Source organism: Strongylocentrotus purpuratus, unplaced genomic scaffold (genome assembly GCF_000002235.5).
Source record: "Strongylocentrotus purpuratus isolate Spur 01 unplaced genomic scaffold, Spur_5.0 spur5_scaffold_7, whole genome shotgun sequence".
Lineage (NCBI taxonomy): Eukaryota > Metazoa > Echinodermata > Echinoidea > Camarodonta > Strongylocentrotidae > Strongylocentrotus > Strongylocentrotus purpuratus.
In genome coordinates this window covers 2,149,988-2,176,754 of record NW_022145613.1, presented here as the reverse complement: position 1 = coordinate 2,176,754, position 26,767 = coordinate 2,149,988, and the positions used below count along the sequence as shown (strand labels likewise).

The window sequence follows — 26,767 nt, the reverse complement described above, 5'->3', positions numbered from 1 at the left end:
TAGCATTTATCTGATTAATGTAGAATTTTTTTCTGCTGCGAAGCAGTGTAAAGCATAATATGTGCCTAGATTGACCTTTATTCTTATTTTTATTTTTAAAATAATTTATATATACAATTTCACAAGAATTTTAAGTTTCAGTTTTTAATGTTTGAGATATTAGGGTCATTTGTGTCAAAAATCATGCCAGTCATTGTAAACCATTATTAGTATGCTAATGGTTATATTGGTCTTTTTATGATTTATAACATAACACTGGAATTTATTTCCTTTCTCTGAAGGTTAGTGTTATTAAATTCAGGAGCTGTTTGTGAACTTAGATATGACCGAATGGATAACTATCTTTTGACATTTTGTGTGATGACAAATTAACCAGTGATTTCCAATGAAAGCTCTTGTACATAAATGTCTTGCTTTATCTCAAACCTGAGGAATATTGTATTTCTTTTCATAGCCTACCTTTTCCTTTGTCTCTCTCCCACATTAAGAATGCTTGCATATTTAACTGGGCATGCACTAAATTTTCATTAACTATAGTTTACTCATTCAATAGGGCTTCATCACTTTTTCGTTTTTCAAAATTCAGAATTCAATATTTTCCCCAAATGAAATTGTTGTCTCTTGAAGTTTGTAGTTTGTTACAGCCAGCTTTACTTTATTCTACATATATTCTTTTGTCATGTGTAAATATGCAATATTTGTTTGTTATATATTTGTAAAAATGCAAAAGAAAAAGAAAATCAAATATAGTACATATCACAAACACGTCCCAATACACTGTAAAAGAAAGAATATTGAGAGGGGTAAGATAGACTCGGTGTACTTCCTCAAAGGTAAAGTTGAGTTCTGGTCATGCGATTGCTATGTGAAAAAAAATGGTGTGGAATTGATCAGAAAAGGTTGATCATCTAGCCGATATATATATATGAGTATCAGTGTGTACTGCAAGGTTCTGGAATCCTCAAAATGATAAGAAATTTGGCATAGTCTTCGTAAAGTTACAAGCACTGTACACATAAATATGTATATGTGACTACATGAACATGTGGCATAAAAATCTGTCCCGATTTGTATTCTGTTACATGCCATATTTAGAATATTAAGGCATTTGAAGAGCCATAGATTTCAGGGAACATGTTTTATCTGATGTTCTTCCACACTTGCATAATAACAATGATAACGCTCACAAACTATTTTTCACCTCTTCCCAGAACTCAACCTTCTGTTTAAGTCGATCGTTTCTAAAAAAGAAACATTTTTAAAACCTTTTAAAAGACATGTTTTAATTTTGTCAATGGTATGATATATTTGAAATATTATACTCTAGCAATTCATTCCAAGGCTCAGCTAATGCAACCTGAGAGATGGCCTGTGCTTCCCCTGATGATGTTAACTGGCAGTACGGACCCATTCAAAGTGCCTCACTAGCAAATGAATAATCTTGTTAATTTTATATGGTTTAGATTTGTTGGCTATTTAAAGAACAAAATTATTTCATTTGATGGTAATAAGTATTGTTTCTTTGAGATTATGTGATTATGAGTTTTTATCATCTGTAAGCTGATGAGTTGTGTTTGCTTTGTTTTATTCAACCCTTTATGTGGGTATTGCCATCTTGACTAGCATGTTGCTTGTCTTTCTCAAAGTGGTTTGTACACGATTTGTCTTCTATGCAACTGGATGAAAATACTTTGTTTAAAGGTAATACAAAGTTTTGGTATGGGGTAATGAATTTGGTTCAAATGAACATATTGGAAGCATATGCAATCCTACAATATTTAGTGATCGTTGTCGCGGTTGAAATCGAGTCTAAAGTGATGAAATTGTAAATAATATACTCTTTATATTGTAAAGCGCCCTCTCAAGGTCAAGATATTAATTTAGCTATAAAACAATGTTATTTGACTAAAATCGACCGATTTGCTATTAACGTTTGGAATATATATATCAGATCTGCATATTTTGATATTTGTATGGTCGCAGCTACCATCGTCTGGCCGTAGGCCCTATTTCAAATTTATCAAAATTTACCGGGAGCACCGGTAAATTTTTATATTCAATTTTTCTCGAAAGCAGAAGAGTTTTAGGGGCTAATTTTTTTAGTGCTTATAATACATCCATAGAGGCATCCAAATATATCAAAATTGTAAAGAATCACTATCCAGCCAATTTTCAAAATTTACCAAAACTTTGTAATACCTTTAACCCCATTTTATTTATCATCTTGTGGTTTGTTCATAAGTTTGTCGATAGATGTCTTCATGTAGGTTTGGTTTGATTTTCATTTGGTCAAATATACTAATCATCTACCTTATTTGGTTTAATGCATGTATTCAGGTGGGTTTTTTTTAAAGCCGTATGTAACCTTCGGAGATGAAAAAATCCTCTTAAGATATTAGGAAATCTTAAGGAAGAGAAGAGAGAGAGAGAGGGGGGGGAGAAAGAGAGAGAGAGAGGGGGAGAAAGAAAGAGAGAGAGGGGGGAGAAAGAGAGAGAGAGAGAGAGAGAGAGAGAGAGAGAGAGAGAGAAGGGTCGGACTGGGAATGTTTAGAAAATCCAATAAAATATCAACGGAACAAAAATTGATCTACTTTCTGATCCTTAGTTTTATGAGAGTTTTCACTGACTTTCATTGATCTGTTTCATCTTTCTGATATGATTACTGGCATCAGGGTCTCCTTTAATTACCAGCATTTTACATCACTGATCAGGGTTCGGCTTACAAAGAGTTACGATTGATCCTGATAAATCGCAAGTCCTCTAATCTATCGTAAGTGTGCTGCAGTCCCCCATCTATTTTGTACATAATTACGATTCATATCAATCGCAAATTAATTGCGTTTGATATAAACTCTTTATAAGACGGGGGCCAGGACCAAACAACTATAACGTTAGACTATCTATACAAGAAAGCAATCGAGCAATACACCAAATGTTGATAGATATTTGGCCAAATTCGACAAATGAGTGCGCAAAGGAGTCAAAGTGGCAAAGTGGTAAGACTGAATGTATTTCATTAAACGCACAACATTGATGTAATATGCATATGAGTTCAAGTGATGATAATTACAACATGAAGCATCAGCCAGTAATTGCAAAACTCCAGAAAGTAAGGAAGTAACTGGTGTACTACATGTATACAAAAGAATCTTCAAAATTTAAACCGGTTATGGATATCACCTGGATATCACTGTGATTGCTTCCAGATATGAAAATTACTTTTCTATGCCGAGTGGTTTGATTTGTTTTATAGAGTCTAATGCACTTTGAAGTCTGCTGTTATTCCCCCACTATCTCTCCCCTGTCGAAAGATGGCGTTTTCACAAAATGACAATGCACGTTTGAAGCTGAACTCTGTGTATCACGTGTATTAATTTAGGTACCCAATACAAACCCCTAGGCCTAGGCCTACAGTAGATAAGTTGTATTGCCGATCGGTTTGACTGTCTGAGACTGTTGGTGCAAGCTGTTTGGAGAAGCTGCAGTATATTTGTAGTCTTTATCTTCTACTTGTACAACGAGAACGATTAAAACCTTGTAACAACGCTGAAATCACATTTGAAATCAAGATGCCTGGTACAAAGCCATTTGAACGTCTACCAACGAGTGTCATTCCTGTCAATTACAAGATTCAGCTCCAACCTGATCTGCAAAAGTTCACCTTCGCTGGCAAGGAAACCATTTCAGTTCAGGTAAATTTAGACTAAAAAGTTAGAGAGATCCAGTTTCAAGGAAATTGTTTTAAGTTAGGCTAGATACTAGATAGTCAAAACTCAACCAACCAACCAAAAACAAGATGATATAAATATAGACCTCTAGCTAGCCGTCTAGGGCTAGGCCTACTTTGGACTCGCAAATAAAGCACAAAAAAATGAAGTCAAGCATTTGGTTTGGCATAAAAATATTAATAAATCATGTCTTTATGATTGAATCAATTCCTAGACTATACAGTGTAGATATATCCACTGCTAAGAGAGATGATATAAATATAGACCTCTAGCTAGCCGTCTAGGGCTAGGCCTACTTTGGACTCGCAAATAAAGCACAACAAAAATGAAGTCAAGCATTTGGTTTGGCATAAAAATATTAATAAATCATGTCTTTATGATTGAATCAATACCTAGACTATAGATATATCCACTGCTAAGAGAGATGATATAAATATAGACCTCTAGCTAGCCGTCTAGGGCTAGGCCTACTTTGGACTCGCAAATAAAGCACAACAAAAATGAAGTCAAGCATTTGGTTTGGCATAAAAATATTAATAAATCATGTCTTTATGATTGAATCAATACCTAGACTATAGATATATCCACTGCTAAGAGAGGTCTGGCTGCTTTTATAGGCTCAAGGGGACGTTGCATCCTGCCATGATCCTGAGACGCCCCTGGGTGCCGGGTGGGCGCCGCCGAGGGGTCCCTGAGATATCGGCCAGAGCTCAAATATTAAAACAGTCGATGGGATATAGATCTAGGCCTAGCGTCCTATACCGAATTGACACAAACATCTACCAAGAATTCTTACTTACAGTGTAGATCTAGGCCTACTTACTTTACTTTGGTTTACTTTGGTGTTGCTTGAAGCTTCAGCTTATATGTGCCCCTCTTTACTGCATTAGATTCGCGTTGGTATGGGCCTTATCCTTCTTGAGTAAAGATCGGTTAAAACATCACAGAAAATCTGAGACACTGTATGTTAATCTTCGCTGAAAAGATGACTGAATGTTACAATCATTTGGGAATCGCAGACAAAAAGCACTGTATGGTATCCGCGCTCGCACAATGTAAGTTTTAACACGTAAACCAATGGGGATATCATCAAAATTTTACTATTTTCCCAGTAGATCTACCTGGAATCTTTAGGGAATCACACTCGTGAACTATTAACCGTTACTGGCATTGTTTGTTTCTTTACGGGAATGGCTAGAATCACGACTCCAATTTCGACTAATCAGATGGCTAGATTTCTAAAGAGATGTATAATTAATATTAGACTCTAGTCTATGTCTAATTATTATTATTTCCTGTATATTGTCTCTTTGTTTTATTCAGGTTAAATCCTCTGTGGATAAAGTGGTTCTGAACTGTTTGGATATTGTCATCCAGAAAGCTGTCTACACTACCAATGGGCAAGGTACATTTAATCTCTTCTGTATATCATTATCAGTCCATCAAGGACAAACAGTCCATATTTTGCACACATAGGTGCATTACTATCCTGGCTCCGTATTAAAACCTGTGCTATTGATTCTCAACATCTCAAACACCACTGTACAAAACTCAACTGATTTCATTCAAAATCGGTACTTCAGTGACAATTGATGACGCCTAAATACCAGTAAAATACAATTTTTCAAATTTCCGATGTTAGAAAGAATAATTAAAAAATTCAAATTGTGAGTCTACTGTCAAACTTGCTGATCAGCCTCATCGGCATGATTGTGTACATTTGTGTGTTGTGTGTGTATTGACTATTCATGTATTCAAATGCTGCCTATCAACAAGTAGTGCAGTGCTAGAGGTCAATATTAGCATCGACCCTCTATGCTTTGCTGGAGTGCATATTTTGTTGTTACTGCTCATATGGTTAATTTACTTCGACTATGAAAGTGAATTATATGTAATAATTAAAGATATGTTTTATTATGTTTCTGTACAATGAAAAGACCTCCTGCAACATTTAAATATCTCTCTTGCCATCAATGTTTATTCCTACTCAGAAACGAGCAACGCATCCATCGATTACAGCAAAGAGAATGAAACCGCCACTCTTACATTCCCCTCACCCCTTGCTGTCGGCAGCGGTGATCTGGCCCTGGAGTTCACAGGAGAGCTCAATGATAAGATGAAAGGGTTCTATCGAAGCAAGTACACCACACCAGCTGGTGAAGAAAGATACTGTGCTGTTACTCAGTTTGAGGTTAGTGACACAATGCTCTCGCTTCATTTACCACTTTGAATAAAGTTTATGAAGTTTCAGTTAAATTCAAATCAAATGACTTCATACTAAATTTATTTGTAGTCTCCATGTATTTAATTAGTCATGTAAAAAAAAAAAAGCGTCTGATTTTGACTTTTGAGTAGGGAATTAACTTAGCAGGCTGTTAGTGAAATACTGTGCTGTTTGGACAGGTTTTTAAAAGGTTCCTCACATTTCTCTTATTCTATTATATGAATTGAGAATCATTGAGACGTGCCCATTTATACGACATGACTTGTATAATTTTTCATTTTATATGTATTCTATATTTTTTGTAAAATGTGGAACATTAAAACTTGAAACTTGATATTAAGATTGCTTGTTAGTTTTGGCATTATGCAAGCTGGTCATGAAAAAATCATAAAATGTTGTTGTTTTGAAATGCTAGCAGGTTACTTTGTTCATTTATTAGTTATGAATGATATTTGATCATGAATTTTGATATTCATTAGTGCATTTTGCATATTTGACCATTACAAAGAGTGGAGGCCTTTTTATCCTCATTGTATGTTTTGAAATTTCATTTGTTTATAGTCAACAGATGCACGAAGAGCGTTTCCTTGCTGGGATGAGCCTGCAGTTAAGGCGACCTTTGACATCACAATGGTGGCACCCAAGGATAGAGTAGTGCTTTCAAACATGGTAAGACTGCAATTCTAATTAATTACAGGGGTCAATTAGTATTGATTCAATTACATAATAAAAACAGTAACATCAACATAAAGTAATTATAAAAGAAATATTACTTACACATAATTATTATTAAAATAGTAAAAAATTGACAGTAACAAAAAATAGAAATTCGGTTGCTGCAAAAAACCCTAATGGGTTTATCTGGACAGCCACCACAAAGAGTAAAACTAGTAAAAGAATCATACAAAATGATATATGAACCGATAACCAATATGATACAATAACAAAAACAACAACAAAACAAAAGAACCAAAAAAGCCAAAACAAAGTAGAACATGAGCAAAAACAAGGGGTTGATAATAAATATGATGAAATATGGTAAAGAAGTAAACAATGCAGTTCAATCTCATCTGTGGAACTGCATTTGAACAGATTTCAGGAGTATAGTGCAATGAACTGATGCTTAAACATTTCTCACCCATTGGGTGTTGCATCAAGATTATTATTTGGTTGACTTTTTTGCATTTGCCTCATTAATATTTTTTATTTAAACTGGGAAAGTAGCAAACGTGTGATTGAAAGTAATATTTGTTAAAGATGTCCATTGATTTTCTACAAAAAATTGAAATGAATAAATAAATGAATGAATTCTACCTCCTCTGAGTAATTGTTGTAAATTTCATTCCTTCATTAGAATTCCATCAGTGATGAGACTAGCCCTGATGACCCCAGTCTTAAGGTCGTGACCTTTGGCACCTCTCCAATCATGTCAACCTACCTCGTTGCATTTGTAGTGGGCGAGTTTGACTTTGTTGAGGGGAGGTCTGCTGATGGGGTTGATGTTCGAGTTTTTACACCCCTTGGAAAGAAGGAACAGGGAGAATTTGCACTGGAGGTAAGATGCTGCAACATTCTCGGTTTACTCCTAGACAAGGCCTGATACCTACAAGGCCCCAGTGGCAAACAGCTATCTGAATTTCACAATGACCCTCTCCCCTTCCCCATCCCCCCCCCCTATTTTTTTAAATCATGCTCTCATGAGGAAATCAGTGTGGAGCCTTGCCCTGGTATAATATCATGCTTCTATTACCAGTAAAACTGAACTGTCATGGAAAAAATGCTGGTCTTTTTTTTATTTAAAACTAAATGATAATAGTTAAGTATTCTAGGAGATAAATTTAGTAAAACTCTACATTCTGAACGGTTGGGGTGGAGGGGGGGGGGGGGGGGGGAGAGAGTTACATACCCAAGTACATAAGAAATTCTGTTTTTCATTCATTGGTACCCTGTGATTTCCCAGTCCAAAAGCCTTAACTCTGGGTCGTAGGTGCACTAGCCAAAGTAGAATTAAAGAGACCCATCTTATAAAAACTCTGTGTTTTATCTAAATCTATCGCAATCCTTCAAATCAATTGTAAACTAACTAATTGATACCCATATCTTGGAATGATATCAAACTCTGGTTTAGTAATGCTAAGCGAGGGATGCGGATCAATTCAGAGTTGCAGGCCAGTATAACGACCCAAAAAGCTGACCACACAAGTCCTCATATTGACCGGGCATGGTGGCTCAGTGGCTAGAGCGCCCGCCTTCATGAACGGGAGGTCGTGGGTTCAGACCCCAGCCGAGTTATACCAAAGACTTATAACAATGGGACCTTCTGCCTTCTAGCTAGGCGCTCAGCATATTAGATTGGAGAAGGGTAATAATAGCTTATTATGTTATGCAGGGCCCGTTGGAAGAGCAGTTTAATAACTGAAGTGGCTACCCTGTGTTAATAAAACGTTATTGATATTATTATTATTATTATGTTGTTGTTTGTGCATGTAGGTTTCTCTGAAGACTCTGCCATTCTACAAGGACTACTTCAAAGTGGCCTACCCTCTACCAAAGATTGATCTCATAGCCATTCCTGATTTTGCAGCTGGAGCCATGGAGAACTGGGGCCTTGTGACATACAGGTATGGTGGAGCAGGATCCCTTCTGATCGGAACAAATTTTTTATTTTTATTTTTATTTTTTTTGTTGACTTTATTTATGCGTTCAAATAACAAATACAAGGTTAGGCGCAATAGCTCTGTGGGTAGAGCAGTGGTCTCGTAATCCGGCGACCCGGGTTCGAAACCAAGTCAATGCACTAGTGCCCTTTGGTAAGGCAGGTCTATCGGAGAGGACCTAAAGCCGTCGGTCCTCTGGTTGCTTACTAACAAGCATTTATGCTTTCTAAGCAGTTAGGTAAAATAACCACCAATACTACTACTACACAGGTTATACATTTTTACATAAGTATTACATACAAAGCAAATCATGTCTAATAATATTATACAATAACCATAATACAAAGTATACAAACAAGTATAATGGATATTTGTATATATTTGTCATTGAACTAAAGAGATAAATTTTAGAATGCAGGAGACCGCCATTGTGAGCCGTTAGGCTGGAAATGGATGGTGGCCTCATGAAAAAATGAAGAAAAAAAAGACTCGGCAACAAAGCTCTCGCGGTAAAACCTAGTGATCAAGTGGGTCCTGAACACTCCCTGAAACCCAGCCCTATATTCACAAGTGCAGTATGAGGTTGTTGAATTTTGTCGGGGGGGGGGGGGGGGGGGTTGTATTGCTGCAATTATATATTCCATTCATTTTTCTACAGAGGTAGTGTGCTTTATTTTCATGTACATGAACATGCACTTAAAGATAATGTTTTTTGTTCACTTTTCATCCTCTTATTTGCCTCCCCCTTTTTCTCTTGCTTGAATATTATATCATTTGTTTCATACTCATGTTCAGCTTTCTTATGCTTTATAAACTCAAACTTGTTTTTATTTCAGAACGACAGCCTTGCTAGTGGACATCAAAAATTCATCAGCAAAGGCAAAGCAGTGGGTTGCAATTGTTGTTGGTAAGTCTAATACTGAAGTATTAAGAATTTAAATCTGGCCACATCCTGTGGAATGAGAATCTTCCTGTACACTTGCAGTGAAATAATATGATATATACACTATCCTACTTGTAGCTACTTGCTCCCTCTATATAGAAAATAATGCCTAATCAGTGACCAATGGTCCCCCATGATCCTCTTTTTCTTATGTAATTGAGAGCTGAGTTGATTAGATAACCACCTGTCCAGTGACCGTGCAGGGTGGTCTATAAACTAGTACAGATAAGCTTTAAAAGAATATATGTTTGACGTAATGTTGAGTGAGAAAACATCTTGATTCTTAATGATTTAATGGTGCAGTAGGGTTCAGATAAGCAGGAGTTGGTAGTAAATGTAACACAGTGGAATAGTCATTGCAGCCTGTATAATGAAACTATGCCAATCCTCCCCTTGTAATATTACAGATCCATTTTAATCTTCTTTGTCTTTTAGTTTAATAACAATAGTTTATGTCCATGTACTTTAAACTTATTCCCACACTATCACTGCTGCCTTGACATTTCTTGTACTTAAGAATCCCCTCAGGAAACTAGGTAATGGGCCCTGGATGTAATGTTTATTTGTTCTGTTATCAAAAGCAAAGTCCACCTTTGTTTGTTGATGATGACCCTAACGTATGTATATAGTCAATAAAAATTCTTGCTTTATCCAATATTCACACTCTAACATGTGTATATGGTCAATACAAACTTTGGCTGGAATATGTACATATAGATGTATTATATTTACTAACTCGCTGCAGTTAAATCAGTAATGAAAGACATATCAAATCAAGTGAAGACCCACCATAAAGCTTTTACACAAAAGGCTGAATGCTTCTAATATACTTTTTTTTTTAATTGTATAGAATAGGTTCACATTTAGTTACTTTATTAGTATGCCATAATTTTGAGTTTTCTAAAGTTAATTTTTAGAATGTAAGGCATTATATCAAGAATAGCAACCAAAATCAAACTCAGTAAGGAAAGGAGTCAAGCTTCTCTGTGTATCTGGAGTTCTCAAAATACAAGACACGGGCAAAAGTACTCAAAAGATATGACATGCATCACAAAAAAGAGACAAAAACAAAAATATGTTTTGATGGAGATGAAACAAACCATCTTCCTGCATCTTAAATAAACCTCCAGGGCTTAAATTAATCCAAGGCCACAAAGGCCATGGCCTTGGATGCCCCTTTGATTGGCCTCGATGCCCCTCTCATTGGCCTTGGAGATTTGTTGTGCCCTTTCCAATTCTTCCTATTTGTGCTGTAATGTGCCCTACAGAAAAGTGGCCTTGCCCTAAAAATATTGAAATTTAAGGCCTGACTCTGATAACACAGTGGCACCTGCATTGATCCCTTGTTCAATATCTTCAGTTTGTTTTTCTCTTTTCACACTTTCATTATGTTTACACAGCTTTCAAACTTTGATTTGCAAAGAAAAGTACATTTATTTATATATTAATGTGTATTTGTCACCTTACCTTTGCTGTATTGTTTTTTTGTTGGTGCTTTTATTATTTTTTATGCCAAGTTTTAACACAAGCCCTACATGCAGTTACAGTATACAAAACTTTTAACTCATCTGTCTTTCAGGTCATGAATTGGCTCATCAGTGGTTCGGAAACTTGGTCACCATGGTAACTATATTTTTATCTTATCTTCTAACTTCCCTTTTGCACAAAATTTAAATTGCGTTTTAACATTAGCTGTGTTAACCCTTACTGTGCTTGGGGGGGGGGGCCTAGGAGGCCCCCTCCCCCCCCCCCCCCCCTCGACATTTTCGGAGATTGCGCCGCAACCGCTTGGAATTTGAATTGTCGTTTCATGACTTTTTTCCCTCAAGTCTTACGCACATTTTGATACCATTTTCGCCGAAATCGGATATACCTGTAAGGTGTTACATAACAATTAGTATGCGCATGTCATAAAAAAGTGCATATATAATTGCATATATTTTTTTACAAGCAGAAATATGAAGATATGAATTGATATCAAATTGCTTTTATATGTTTATCAAAGTAACTTGATGTATTTCAGAACAAAAGAATACATTAGAAATAAAACAATAGATATAAGAAATAGAAACGATAAAATACATAAGAAAGAAAATGGTTGAAAATCGCATCAAATTTGCATAAATTATCATTATTAATTACATCAAATATCTATTTTGTGTTAGAAAAGAAGTTTCATATGAATAATGAGTTTCAACATTCAAAAAGTGGAGTCTGATTCTAGTTCCCTATATATATATTTCCAGATTTGATATTCATGAATGCGTATTCATAATTTATGCAAATTAACATATGCATTTTCAAATATCATAAAAATAATGAAACCTCATGAATTTGAGATGAAGGAACATTTATTCAATACATTTTCAAGATTCTTCACAAGTCTACGGACAAATCTCTGTAAAATGCATAAAATTAGCATTTTGCATAATTAATTAGGCTTTAACGACACAAATTTGCATATTAGGAAAAAACTAATTATACCATCTTGTTCCTTACGTAAATATCTACAAACTTGCAAATTTTCGCGTTCATCGAACATTCGATGGCCGAGATCAGAGAGTGCTCAAAATAGCCCAGTACAGTAAGGGTTAAGGCCATATTTCACTCATTTTGGATCATGGGTCATAAAAATCATGCCCATAAGCTTGGTAGGAAGTTTTGTGTTTTAAAAGAAGGAACAACAGTAGGTTATCACAATCAACAATCAGCACCAAGTAAATGAATTGATGTTCATTTGTTCCCATCTTTCATCTCTTTTCTTCTTTGTTCCCAGGAATGGTGGACCCACCTGTGGCTTAACGAAGGCTTTGCATCATGGATCGAGTACCTGTGTGTTGATCATTGCTTCCCAGAGTATGATATCTGGACCCAGTTCATCACTAATGACTATACCAGAGCACTGGAACTAGATGCACTCAAGAACAGCCATCCTATTGAGGTACGTACAAACACTGTCTCAACAATTTAATGGCAAGTGCAATAACTTATTGTATTGATTAGGCAACTAGATATTGGCACTTTATAAATACCGGGATTGGATTGGTTTGGATTGTATTTGCCTATAGAAGTTGCATTCGGTTAATGTAATATGTCTTTATAATGTTAGCATTTTTCAGTAGATGATGCACAAGGCTGTGGAAAACTGCTTTAGGTTGATTATTTTAAAGTTTTTGGGACTGTGTTCATTGGATGCATTCTATTAATTCATATGATAGAAGACTAATGTACAAATTTAAGCGGTTTCTTACTTTTCATCTCGACCTGCTACAATTTACTTTGGTTCAAGAATCTCAGAGAAGATGGGCTGCTTGGTTTGATTGTCATGACAGATAATGCTAAGGCTTTTTAATATTTCGTTTTCTCCAATGTTCCTATTTCCTTGATGTAACACTCCTTTGCAGGAGACGGTTGTGCTTGGATTTCCCTCAACACAAGCTGAAGCATAATCAAAAAAGTTGTTTTCTTAGCTTTCCAAAACTCCACTTTCTCTTTCAATGTATGTTCTAGCTGTTCTGTGATTGTATTTTGACAGGTACCAGTTGGGCATCCTGATGAAGTCGATGAGATCTTTGATCTGATTTCATACTGTAAGGGAGCCTCTGTCATCAGGATGCTGCACGATTTCATTGGAGATGATGTAAGTCAATCAAAAAGGGTTCATTTAGGAAGGCAAGTAGTGGAACCTCTTTATAAAGACCACTCGAGGGAAACTTGAAAAGTGGGCTTTGTAGGTGGGTGTTGTTTATTTGTAGGTTCCATTTAGTTTCAATGAGAAAGGCTGATGAAAGAAAAAAAAGAACCCTCCCCCCCCCCCCAAAAAAAAATAATAATAATAATAATTAAAAAGATGCGGTATTTATTGACAGGTGGTTCTATAAAGGTAGTCAATAAAGCTGGTTGCACTGTAGTATTGAATAAGAGAAGTTATGTTGTACATGTAGATGTGTATAGCTAGTTGCATTGCCTGTTACCTTCAACCCCTATGATGGTTTCATGTCATCAATACACATGTTCTTAGAAATTAGATGGCAATCATTTTAAAAATGAGCTACATTAACTATTGCCCGTTTCATGAGTGATACAGAAGGAAACACCGGTGGCAGAATTGAGGGGTGTGAGATAAATAAGGACAAAGAATTCATAGATGTTAACATGCCCAAGGTGCACATAAACTAGAAACTAGACTCTTGAAAATACAGTTTTGAGAAACTAGATCCTTGAAAATACAGTTTTGAGAAACATGGTGGCTTGATTGGGTAACTTGCGTTAAGCACAAGGCTAATCTGACATAAAGACCAACACTATCATGACAGTGTGTGTGGACATAGATCAACAGATATGTTCAACCATTTCCATTCCAGGCATTCCGGAAAGGTATGAACGTGTACCTTGAGAGGCACAAGTACACCAACACCTTCACAGAAGACCTTTGGCGAGCCCTTGGGGAAGCCAGCGGGAAGCCGATAGAAGACATCATGGGCACCTGGACCAAACAGAAGGGTTTCCCAGTCCTCAAGGTCACCAGGGAGATACAAGGAGATAAACAAATTCTTAACATCTCACAGGAGAAGTTTTCTGCTGATGGCCAGAAAGAAGGTCAGTTGTTTCTTCTTCTTCTTCTTCTTCTTCTTCAAGATAATCTGCCTCCTTCAATACTGAAGATTCTTACAGATGCCGTATACTCGGCCTGGTTGGGGTATGCAGGTGGACCATTACACCGGGGTTTCCCCCTACTCTTATACGAATAGTGCAATGGGTTCTTAACGTGCAAGGGTTGTGACTCTCCTGTACACGGGGCCTCCATTTAACATCCTATCCGAGGGACGGTTTGTAACCCCTTCCTCAAAAGCAACAAGAAGCAAACAAAAACTAAAACTAAAACCAAACACAAAGAATGCCAGGAGCTTACAAACTATGTATAAAGTTATTTGTAAAACTAAGAAATAAAAAGGATTTCAAATCCCTGTCATTGTTTTTGTTGCATTGATGTATTGACTTCTTGAACAAAAATGTAATCTCCAAAACCTTTCCTTATTTGATTCAGTGAACCGAAATGAAGGCTTATCCTTATCATTTGCATATTGTGATATTTAGATGAGGCTCAAAATATCCCACTTCAGTAAGGGTTATATGTTTAGTGCTTTAAAGGCATCGTTTAACAATGTTAAATCTGAGATGCATGTCCGTATGTGTTATCAGTGTCTGTGATATGATGTAATATTGAAGCCCTAAAAACATTGTGCTTCAAATTGATCAAGAAATGCCTCAAAAAAGTAAAAATCTTTGAGTGACCGGATTTACCATACTCATTTTCCCCAATAGACTGTAGTGTTATGAAAACCGTTTGGCAAACGGTTTTCAAAATCATAAATATCTTGATAATCAGACAGGCTTGTAAAAGTCATGGGGTTCCTGACTGACAGAAAAGTTTATAATTATGATTGCAGCATGAGCTAAATCCAGGATCCCTTTAATGTATGTTAAAATTATAAAGTCTTTGAGCTGCACCTGTAGTACTTGAGGCTCCTAGGGATATGAAATATTTTGTTTTGCACTGGACTTTCATTGAAAACCAATGACACATCTCCATTCAGAAAAATAAAAAATAATTCCATAGTTATTTTAAAAATGTATCCCCCTTTAAATTATCAGAAAATCTGATCTCCTTTTATGTTTTTACAGATGGAGATTTCAAGTGGATGATTCCTATCAGTATTGCCACCTCCAGCCAACCAACCAAGACCATTGAGAAGGTTGTCCTAGATAAGGATTCTCTCTCCGTCACAGTGGCAGCTGCAAAGAGTGAAGGAATCAAGGTACCTATAAACTAGTCCTCTTTAACCCATTCACTACTGAATTCTCTCATTCTCATAGACTTAATACAGGCACCACTCGGTTCCAGAAGGCAATGGGTTAAGTTGGATAAGTGACCTTCTTAACTGAAAACTTTGAGTGGCAAATACAAGCCATTCATCAAACATTCAATTTCGAAATAAAATCTGTTTCTGCATGTGTTGCTTTGATTATCTTGCTGATATACATTTATATCACCAAATTAATTTGTAGTACATTATTGGGGATTTCCAGTGAGCATTATTTTTAATTAGGTGATCTCTTTTATGAGAAGGTGAGAATGATCTGTTTTGTGAGTAGATGTTAAAGAGATACTCACATTTTTGTGTATGTATTATGTTGAGACATCCATAAATGTCTTTTGTTGAAACTCTATGAATAGTAAATGACCTGTAAAGTCCATTACGTATTGCTACATGTTCAGACTTTAAGGTCAGTAATACTTGCTGTGCCTCCTAGATTAATCCATAGATGATTTTGTCTTCAGCTAAATCCAGGAACTGTAGGATTCTACCGCGTCCAGTACTCCAGTGAGATGTTAGAAGCACTCCTGCCAGGAATCCGAGACCAGGTCCTTCCAGCTAGGGACAGACTAGGACTTGAGTCTGATCTATTTGCTCTGGTCAGTAAACAAAATATCTTCATGTTGCCATATTTCCACTCTTATCAGCTAATCTAATTTTAATAGATTTTGATCTTGGGGATTTTGTAATGATTTAATATATTAGCATCTAAAAGTTGTAGTCCAGAGTTACATGAGTCAAGAGTGGAGAACCAAGGAAGTGGGTTTTTAGTGGATCCCTCATTTTCCACAGGTTTATCTTAATTTTTTGTTTAAACCATTATACTGGATATGTATTTATACTTTCTATTTCACAACTTTGAACCATGTAAAATGTATTATATTATTGAATGTTGAATTGTATATCTGCTTTCTTGTCAAAATTACTGTTCTGTTGGAAATGAAAAATAAAACTGAAACTGAAACTGAAACATTAATTCTAGGTATAATCGTATGGAAAAAGGAGAAATATGATCTCTTTGAACCCTACTAGAGTCCTACTGGACCAATGAACTATATAGAATTGTACACAATGATTTTATATGCAGTTAACAGCTGAATTACCCCTTGTAAATTTGATGTGTTTTGTGTTTTTAGCCCAATGATGAAAGGTGGACTTGTTGAATTAGGCCTTTGTTAAGTTCTTTTAGATGTACATGTAAGATACAATATGTCACATTCTCAAGAAACATAAATCAGAACTCAATTCTTCACATACCGGTACCTTTTTTTTCTTCTTAAGTTACAAAATTTGGGAAGGGTACGCAATTATTTAGTTGTGAACTTTACATATACATTCATTTGAATGAGAAGGGGGAAAAAATTCTAAATTTGAATCTGAAATGCTTAATTTATTATAATAATAATAGATCACATTTATAACGCGCCTATTACTTTGTTTCTAGGCGCAGTAAATATTATTACCCTTGATCATCAGATTCAGGCTTACCCGCACGCAGTGTATGCACATTCTCCATTGTTCAAATAATTTTTGTCTTCCATGAATTGTAGGCTAAAACTGGGCAAGCAAGCACTGTGGATGTTCTGAAGCTGTTTGAAGCCTTTGAGAATGAGACAGACTATACGGTATGGACAGAGCTAGCAACCAACCTTGGTGCCATCGGGGTCTTATTGGCCAGTACGGATCACCTAGTTCACCTGAGGGGCTTCGCCAAGCAGCTCTTCGGCAAGGTCTATGCCAGCCTGGGATGGGACGCCAAGGACAATGAAAGTGAGTCATTCAAAATAATCTGACATGCATGCACCTTGATGATGCAGTCAAACCTGTCTATAGTGACTGCCCAAGAGAAACACAAAAAGTGGTCTCTGTAGACAGGTTCCTTTAGTTCATGTTTCAATGAGAAACAATTTTCAAGGGAAACAAAAAATGTGGTCCTTGCAGATATAGGTGGTCACTAAAGCAGGTTTGACTGTATTACACTTTGAAAGATATTTATTCAGCTTAGCTACCGATATGCAATGTAATAAGAAGAAAGAATTGAATAATTACCGACAAATCACCAATATATGATGTTCTTTGTCTTCTTGTAGATCACCTTGCTGCCTTGTTACGAGCCCTTGTCATCAGGGTGATGGGACGTAACGGACATGAAGCAACGGTTGAGGAAGCTCGTAAGCGCTTCAAGGCACATAGGTCAGGTGGTGAACAGCTCCCTGCCGATCTCAGAAATGCCGTCTACTTGACAGTGATAGCTCATGGTGATGAAGACACTCTCAATGACATGATTGAGGTAAGACCATAGTGTACCGAAGCTGTGACATCATACAAATCTATTTTTAGAATTTCTCAAATTTTTCTTCATTTTCCAAAAGAGCATCAAAAATAATGTCTGAATGTCGAAAACCAATTGAATATGTTAAGTATTGGCTGAGATATGATCATCTGAATAAATATATGTCCTATGGGAACTCAGTGTAATAGTGCTCTGGTTCCTAATGAGAGCACTATTACCCTGAGTTCTAAAATAGATTTTTGATGACATCATATTTCACCACTCTATACAAGATTTCAGTCTAAACCCCTCTGCATCCTGTACCATCCTAATTTAGAAAGAAATTGTACTATCATTCACTCACTAGATGTGATAGTTTAAATGGATCCCCATTGGTTATTTGAATATAAATTTGTTAATCGTTAGGGCGTTGTAGGCCATCCAGACAATGGAAAGACAGCTTCAAATCAGGGACGTCTTAAAACCAGTGTGACTGGAAGGCCCATAATACCCCACAAATTTCCAGTTTTTCTGTTCATATGACTATGAGGGACTTCAGTCAGGAATGCTTTACATTCAAATTTGCCCCGATATCATTTTGTGTCATTGCAGTTGGATCATAAAGTATGTGGTAAGCTCGATTCAAATTGGTCCAATTTTTATGGTCCCTATGATATCACCACCAACAAATTACCCTTTCAGTATTGTGAAAATTCACAGGTTGCATGTAATCATTCTTTAGAGTTGAGATAAGTTTCTTGATGAAGAAGGTGTAGGAAAGGCTCTTTAGATTGTGTTATTGGTGTAGTTTTGTCATTGATTTGTCATTTTTGTTGTTGTAATTCTTTCAAAAGGTATTTGCAAGGAACATTAGCAATTCTTCATTATATTTTCTCTTTTTCTCATCCACACAGTTCTTCAAAGTACAGGATCTACAGGAAGAGAAAGATCGTATCCAAAGATCCCTTGGTGCGATCAAAGACCCTGCCCTCATCAAGAAAGTGCTGGAGTTCTCCATTGGGGTGAGTGAACTTAAAGCCCATCTGCACTAGATGGCCAGGGGGGGGGGGGGGGGGGGGTTAGATCTCCATGCCAGGTCACTGACAAGTGGTTATCTCATCAAATCAGCTCTCAATTAACATTAGAAAAAGGGATCATGGGGGACCAACAAGCACCGATTAGGCATTGTTTGCTATATAGAGGGCGCAAGTAGCTATAAGCAGTGCAGTGGGGCTTAAATGGACTGGACGTATGGTATAGTATTGAGAATCATCATTGACCCTAAAAAGAATTGGTTATATTCTTTGGAGGGATGGACATTTAAGAAATCCGGATCAAACGTGGAATGAACCGCTCACAGGCAACTAATTATTACAGCCTAAAGTATGTATATTTTTACAGACTGAACAAGTAAGTCCTCACATTTGCCTTACTACTTTGTTCTTTAAGTAGGGGATGGTGAGGGGGGGGGGGGTAAATCAGAATCAAAGAATTAAAGGGGGTGAACGAGTCAAATAATCATTACAGCTGTATTAATATGTACATGCTTTGAGACCATAACAATTGTTCTAATTAGCCTCCCTACTCTGTTGTTTATACAGGAGCATGTGCGATCACAGGACACGGTGTTTGTGATCAGCGGAGTGACAGGGACCAAGACGGGACGAGAGCTGGCATGGCAGTTCCTCCAGGATAAATGGTCTGAGCTCTTTGAAAGGTTCTCAGGAGGTTTCCTTCTATCTAGGCTTGTACAGGTAGGTCCAGGCAGGCTTCTCTCTAGTACATAACACCCTTGGTGTTCAAATTCAAATTCAAATTCAAGTTTTATTGTCCAATGATTGGAAATTTGTTTCGTTTGCATGTCGGTACAAGATCACAGATTATGAACATCAATAAGATACAAATGAATACAGAATAGAACATTTGACTTGAACATAGATAATAATAGTGGCTACTTGTATAGCGCACAGTTCCACCTTTCGGTGCTCATGGCGCTTAGAAAAGAGTACATGTAACAGGCATAAGAAAGAAAAAACAATAAACCGAAAAACAAATTTGGAATTCTCCTAGACATAGTAAATTAAAATATTGCGATAATTACAACGAAAGAAACAAATAGGTTTTTAGTTGTAATTTGAATGTTTCTGTCGATGACAGTTGACGTAATTTTAGAGGGAGCTTATTCCACAGTTTTGGACCCATGGCTGAGAAAGCCCATTCCCCCCAAGCATGTTTTATTCTGGGTGTATTAAGTAATAGTGTGTCTGATGAGGAGCGAAGACTTCGTGTGGGGTTGTATTTTGAAACAGAGTTGCTCAGGTATGCAGGGGAAGAAAGAGAGTAAACTGAATGATGTACAAGTAACATAATTTTAAAAATAATCCTTTTTTTCAACTGGCAACCAATGGAGAGGACGGAGAATTGGTGATATGGAATCAGATTTCTTAGTGAATGTTAATAGGCGGGCTGCAGAATTTTGAAGTCGTTGCAGTTTTGTGACATCTTTTTTTGGAAGGTTACAGAACAATGAATTTGCAAAATCTAAACGAGAAGAAAGTAAAGCATGAATTAAGATCTCAGCCGCAGGTTTAGATAAACACTTTCTAGATCACACAAAATGCGATATTAAATGTGTTGATATGAAGCATAGGAACTTTAGAAAATGTGAAGGGCAAATCCTCCCTTTCATGGGTTTCCACAAGAGTAGTGGATGTATCAGTGCATACTTCCAATGTGCAAGTTTTTCTTGGTTCTTTCAAACCACCATCCTGGGATGCAGCCAGGCCTAAGTTCACTTGTTTTTACCAAGGTCAAGGGGAGACAACAAAGTCCTACTTGGGCATTAGTTAAGATTAGATAAATCAATGTAAATTCCACAAGCCATAGAAAGAATTCAACCAAAAGTCAAGTAGTTGTTAGTGTGTTTAAGGTTCATATTTTATTGTGCAAGCAAAGCAGTGGATATTTGTATTACTTACACAGTAGAGTTATATATGCAGAAACAAATATATACATCCATACACCACAAATACATATTTTTAACCAGAAAGATAGTTCTGAATTGAATGAGTAATCATGGTACAATAATAATAATAAATAATAACAACGTTATTCATAAAGCGCTTACCACCGAAGTCTCTAAGTGCTATAACAAACAAAATAGACTGATAAACAATTACATATTAAACAAAACAAAAAAGAGCAAATAAACCTACAAATTACAATACATATGGAATACACATCAAAGTAAACAGAGTTAGTGTAAAACAACATTGAAAGAAAATATGTACATCAGATATATGTAGCAATATAGTAGGAGTGTAGAAGTAAAAGTAGAAGTGGTAGTGGTAGTAGTAGTACTAATAGTAGTGGTAGTAGTGGTAGTAATGGTAGTAGTGGTAGTACTGGTGGTAGTCATCATTGTTGTAGTAGACGTAGTAGTAGCAGCAAGAATGTCAATGCATCTAGGTGGATGTAGATGGATACATAACCAGGTTTTTTCATATAATACTTTGAAACCAAATTGATATTGGTTTTGTTTTGTTGTCTTGCAGTCGTGCACTGAAGGCTTCACCACAGAGGAGAGAGCGTTGGAGGTACAGAGCTTCTTTGAGGCTCACCCTGCACCTGCAGCTGAAAGGACCGTCCAACAATCCCTAGAGAACATCCGACTCAAGGCCAAATGGTTAGCTAGGGATGGAGACAGCATCGGTCAGTGGCTCAGGCAGAAAGTCCAGCTCTAAAGCAACCAATGCCGAGGTACCCATTGTCCAAGCATGGATAATGTCATTTTACACACTTATTACTGGTGAGGAGCTCGTTCTTGTCGGAGCATAGTATCTTCTTCCTATGTAACTTTTTCTTTTGGAACACAATTCACAAAATAACCAATGGCTTCAATAAAAACCAGTATTGAATCTGTAAATTCATGCAACATTTGCAATTCATCTGTATCTCAAAATACTTAATTTGGCTGAATATTTCAAAACCTCTTTAAGATGGAATGCTGAAACAGCAAAACTTAGTTGCAATCATGTTTGAATCATTTGCGATATGGTCTTTTCTATTTTCTGTAAAGCAGCAAATTTTCATCATGTCCTCTTGACACAATTATGCCAAAAAATGTCAACCTTCTTTCATGCTATATACCTTCTTACTGAATTACATGTTTTACTTCCAACACTAAACGGCTTCTTCCTCTCATTGAATTCTAATTGGCACAGTGCCAACTCCAGTGCACAGTCCAAAATACATGTATATGCAACTTTGTTGATGACTAGTTATCAAATATCATAGTATAGCATAAGAGCGTATTTTATGTTCAGTGGATGTTTATTTTTGTCCATCATTTTTGGTTATTGTAACTGTTCTTTTCGTTTCTTTCAATAATCAGCCTTCACAATGTTAATGTATTTTGACGTAGTTTTATAGCAATATATGTGACTGGTTAATATTTCAGTCTAGTGTTAGGGTAACAACTGTCCCTCTGTTTACTAAAATTGTCTTGGAATGAATTGTCAATAGTAATATTTGCAGTGTTTTTTGTCTTTCTTCTACTTATTTTTGTTGTGCTCAATTGGTCCAGAAATGTTTCCTGGCTACAGCATTCACAAAGCATGTGCCCATTTTATATTTCAGGGAGAAAAGGAAACAAAAGTTACTTTTAAACCAAACTTATCATAAAATGTTGACATGGATAGATATGACACAGAATAGGTAAGCATGTGACATGGCCCCTGGGAACCTACAGCTTAAATTTCTTCCTGAGGGATTTGTTTATCTTTTGATCTTTAACCTGTGGTCTCGTGTATAAGCATTTATGTTTTGAAATATATGTATATTAAAAAGTTGGCTCACAAGCCGAAATTGCTGCAGTAATTAGACTATCATTGTTTAAAGGAACACACTTTTATTTGTATTGCTAGACCTTGAATGCCCAGTTGAAAGAGTACATGTATACAGATTGAAGTTCAGTAGAAAATTCTTAGCTGTCTACGGTAATCCAATTCCCAAAGGCTCAAACAATATATCCTGCTTATATGAAGTGTATATCCTCCCTGTGTTGATCATGTGGACTCTGGAGTTCTGACATCATGTAAAATTCAAAATGTATTAATGACTTTAAAGGATCCAGACTCAAAGAACAGGTCCACTTTCCGAAGAAAATTGATGTACATGTATCTGTTTGGTCACATGTTGTTTGGTTTTGTTTTGTTTATCTGTTTATTGGTTAGATCTCTATGGTATTGACTATTTTCTGAAATTCATCTATCAATTCTTAAAAGGCTTCAAAAGCTTTGTTATGCAGATTCCAACGAGGCGAGTGAACACTTAAAGTGACTTAAAGAATTATCTATATGTGTCTTATGAATTATTTTTTCATCGATGGAGTTGTAATTATGATCTCAACACCAAGTCTGAAGATAACAATGATATTGTTGGTGATATGATTGCAATAAATTTGATAAAGTCTGTGAGTTCTACTTATTAAATGTGATAACGAAACAAATTTATACTGGTTGATTATTTTTGATACTTCTAATGAAGATGATGATGATAGTGAGGATAATACTAATAGTCATGATGATGGTGGGGATGATGATAATGGTGATGGTAGTAATGATGACAAAGATGATGATGAGGAATTGAGGATAAAGATGGTACGACGATAGTGATGATGGTGACGACGTTGACGACACTACATTTAATAAGGTCACTGCACACGATTTGACCTATTCCCGATCACTGTGATTTTTGAACGATTAACTCAAACCATCAAATAAGTTGTAGCCCCAATGCGTTCGTTGTAGGAGGAGGCTGGTGATGTGTGGTGCATTTGGCCCAGTAAACACGCCCTCTCGGTTCGTATGAATGTGAAAACCGAGCAAGTGACGTGAACGAGGCATCGTTGGGCACATCCAATGACTGACGATACGGTATATGATGAGCGTACGAGGTCGTCGATGAGCGTCGAATCACTGGCTAGAAGTCTGAAGTTTGTGCATCCCATGTTTGCTGTTAGGAGTAAATAATTTTAAGGAATGTGATAGTGAGTCTATGTCTATTGCATTTGCATGCGGTCAAGTAAAAGTAAAGAACAGAAGACTAGAGACTTTTACTTCAAACTTTTGTTAAGCCACTTGGAACTTTCCATTTTTATCATCAAAGATTTAAAGACAAATCTTGGTATATATGCATATACATAGATCAGCTCTTTTTTCCCATTACAAAATGTTAAACGGGCCTTCTAAGTTACAAAAGACCTATAACAACAACATACTTTTAAAGAGTAAGCTCATTAACTCATAAATGTTAAATTTCTTCACAACCCAGCTGAGTGCATGCCTTCCAAAAGTGTTGAGAATATACGTTGTTAACGTAATATGATGCACACACAAACAAATCGTAGAGTATTGTACATTTGTATACTCCCGAAAATATGAACTTCAAGCAGAATTACGACAGTTACACAGTAGCAATGTTGTTTACCTCGTTTTCCAGTAAAAGTGGTCACGGTGGTTGTGGCTGTTGACACCATACTGGTTGGGGATGAAGAGGGCGTTGTTGATGTTGTGTTCGGGCACACTGGAATTTTAAGAACAAAACGAGATACATGTATAACAAACGAAGGTATCTCACAGCCAGTCTTTTGACGACAATACTCATTCAGAAAATATTTTTGAAAATAGCCTGTGAACTTTAATCGGTACGTATGTCACTAGACCTTTATTTTTGTTAAAGCTCTTTTTAGCCTCCAATAATCTTTCCTTATTGACATGAGAATTATTTGAAATCATTAAGGAATGGTAGCAATTTTGATGACTTGCAAAATTGAAAGATTATATCTTTTTATGAGTTAAAAAAAACACCAAAAGATAAACATTTGCCATAATGCACTCTGTTCATCTTTCTGCGTTGCTTCTCAATCTGGTGAGCCAAGCATTTATCGTCTGCCTGGAAGTCCTCACATCAATACAAAAAAGGTACTGGTGATAATTATGTGAAAAGAAATATACCACGTCTTATCTTGATTTGTGTACTGTCAAAATACTACGAACGGATATAAGTACTCACCACTCTTCCTTTCACAGATGTAACGGTATGAGTATGAGCAGTTCATGAAACAAAGTCCTCCATCGTTATCAGCAACAAACTTAGCTTCGTCCAGTCCATAGTTGGTGTAGGTCACATTTGAAGCATCTGCGGACCAGACTCTATTCCCTCTATCATCAGTGGTTAACCCGATCCAATGATTGACGTCGGGGTTCAGGAGGTTGGCCACCAGAAAGTCTTGTTCTTCGGGAGTTTCTATGGCAACCAAGTGAAAGCCGAGATCTTGACAGGAGAAGTCTGCGAAGGAGTGGTTGGCCGCCCTCGTCGAGAAATGATAGCAGGATCCATTATGTTCCACGTGGTTTGAATCACAAGCTTAGATTAGGGAGAAGAAAGGAGAGGGAGAGAGAGAGAGAGAGAGAGAGAGAGAGAGAGAGAGAGAGAGAGAGAGAAAACGCGTTATAAAATAGAATGACTAAAATTATTTTAAGAATAAAAAAACAATTGTGAAATATCTCCAACAATAGACATTAACTAAAACAAACCGGGTAATATAATTTTACTCTGGTGTCCCCTTACGATATTTAAACCTTCAATTCTGGTCATCATGTTCCTATACTTTCCTATTTTCTTACTAAAATTAGTCCTTTTCTGGCGATTACCCCCTCCGCTACACCCATCTTGAAAAGGTGTTTTTCCTTGCTAAACTTTGCAATGTATAGCTTAATTAGATATTTACCCGTCGTGGGGGCATGCAAGGTCTGGACACGCCAGGGGTGTTGGGGATGATCTCTTCATCATAACCACAGTGTAAAGGTGCATGTATGCGAGGACCAAAACTTTGAAGTGTTGTCTTTATAGGCACACCACGACTGTGTAAAAAGAATATTCCTGAATTCATCCGTCTTAGAACAAAATTACTTTTATAAGAAAAATTTAGTGACCATTACTGACCGAGAAAACTTACCCCCGCATAGCTCTTTGCCGTTGGATGCATGAAGGTAGACGATACTGATGAGCAGAGCGTAAAGAGCGAAAGCCATCTGCACAAACGGAATTGAATAGAAAAGGGTAAATTCATCAAATGTAAAAAAAAAACAATCAGAGTGAATCTAATAAATTCAAGATCAGAGTAGATTTCGTGTTTTGAATGTTGAACATGTAGTGCTCATTGTCATAACTTTTATACGAGACATTCACTATCGATCTACAAAAGAAAATGATTTTTAAAATACCTTTCTTTTAAATGTGGTGGAAAAAACACACCTCCCTTACGCTTTATTTCTGTGGTGTTTATCGAAAGACCAGAGGGGAGAATGCTTTTCTCAGTGAATCTCCTCCTGACTCCTGACGTCTGATCGGAAATGACTTATGACTGTAGAAACACGTACATATATAGTCCAATGCAATTATCACTTAACGTTGGCATTCATAGCTCTCTGCGCAGAAATAATAGACATACCCTGATAATATATTTTAATTAGTAGATCGAATATATAAAAGATATTTCAATACAAATGAAATTGCCAATTTCGTAATTGTGTGAATGGTCTTTAGCCGTTATCCATGCAGAAAGTTATGTTTGTTATATACGGTAGGGAATCAGGCCACACGTTGACTTTTTGATTTGGCGTCTGCTAAATTACAGCAATATCGATTACTATTGTTTGTTTAATTGCTTGTTTTTTATAACCATATATTAACCCATTTCGTATTCAGGTCATCGGGGAAGTTTTTCGAGAAGATGAAACAATTCTACCTATTGCAATTGACTCGTTTTTGAATTTCATTACTGACGTCATTAGACAATTTTCTTTCCAATTTTCCAGTCCAGTAACAGCCGAGCCAAATACTCCTCCCACGTCTATAATAAAACATTGTTTGACCTATATATAGAATTGAAATATAAGTCAAAGAAGGAAATTATCTCAAAGAAAACACAATATCATCTGAGTGATATTGACTTGCTTAAAAATGTAATAGATTATGGATATTTTCGTGGAATTTTCTG

The 26,767-nt window shown here is 36.4% G+C and overlaps 1 protein-coding gene and 1 long non-coding RNA gene across 2 annotated transcripts; one reads left to right on the top strand and one right to left on the bottom strand.

Annotated features, from left to right (window-relative positions):
- The first annotated feature begins 3,426 nt into the window (after nucleotides 1-3,426).
- On the top strand, nucleotides 3,427-23,212 carry LOC583749 (puromycin-sensitive aminopeptidase). Its single transcript, XM_030974128.1, has 18 exons — nucleotides 3,427-3,692; nucleotides 5,052-5,133; nucleotides 5,720-5,919; nucleotides 6,514-6,621; nucleotides 7,307-7,507; nucleotides 8,443-8,573; nucleotides 9,446-9,516; nucleotides 11,132-11,175; nucleotides 12,329-12,493; nucleotides 13,088-13,192; nucleotides 13,917-14,151; nucleotides 15,238-15,371; nucleotides 15,896-16,030; nucleotides 16,982-17,201; nucleotides 17,522-17,721; nucleotides 18,618-18,725; nucleotides 19,305-19,457; nucleotides 21,258-23,212. The coding sequence occupies exons 1-18, from the start codon at nucleotides 3,570-3,572 to the stop codon at nucleotides 21,444-21,446; spliced, it is 2,604 nt and encodes an 867-aa protein (XP_030829988.1). The 5' UTR covers nucleotides 3,427-3,569; the 3' UTR covers nucleotides 21,447-23,212.
- On the bottom strand, nucleotides 22,913-24,891 carry LOC105440159. The gene is made up of 2 exons (XR_004062021.1): nucleotides 24,778-24,891; nucleotides 22,913-24,288 (listed from the first exon to the last, which is right to left on the bottom strand). It is a non-coding gene; the product is annotated as an uncharacterized LOC105440159 (long non-coding RNA).
- Nucleotides 24,892-26,767: the final 1,876 nt, after the last annotated feature.

Coding starts and splice junctions, on each gene's coding strand:
- LOC583749 (XM_030974128.1), top strand. CDS start 3,570: ATGCCTGGTACAAAGCCATTTGAACGTCTACCAACGAGTGTCATTCCT. Junction 5,134..5,719: donor CTACACTACCAATGGGCAAG/GTACATTTAATC, acceptor ATTCCTACTCAG/AAACGAGCAACGCATCCATC. Junction 19,458..21,257: donor TTCTATCTAGGCTTGTACAG/GTAGGTCCAGGC, acceptor GTTGTCTTGCAG/TCGTGCACTGAAGGCTTCAC.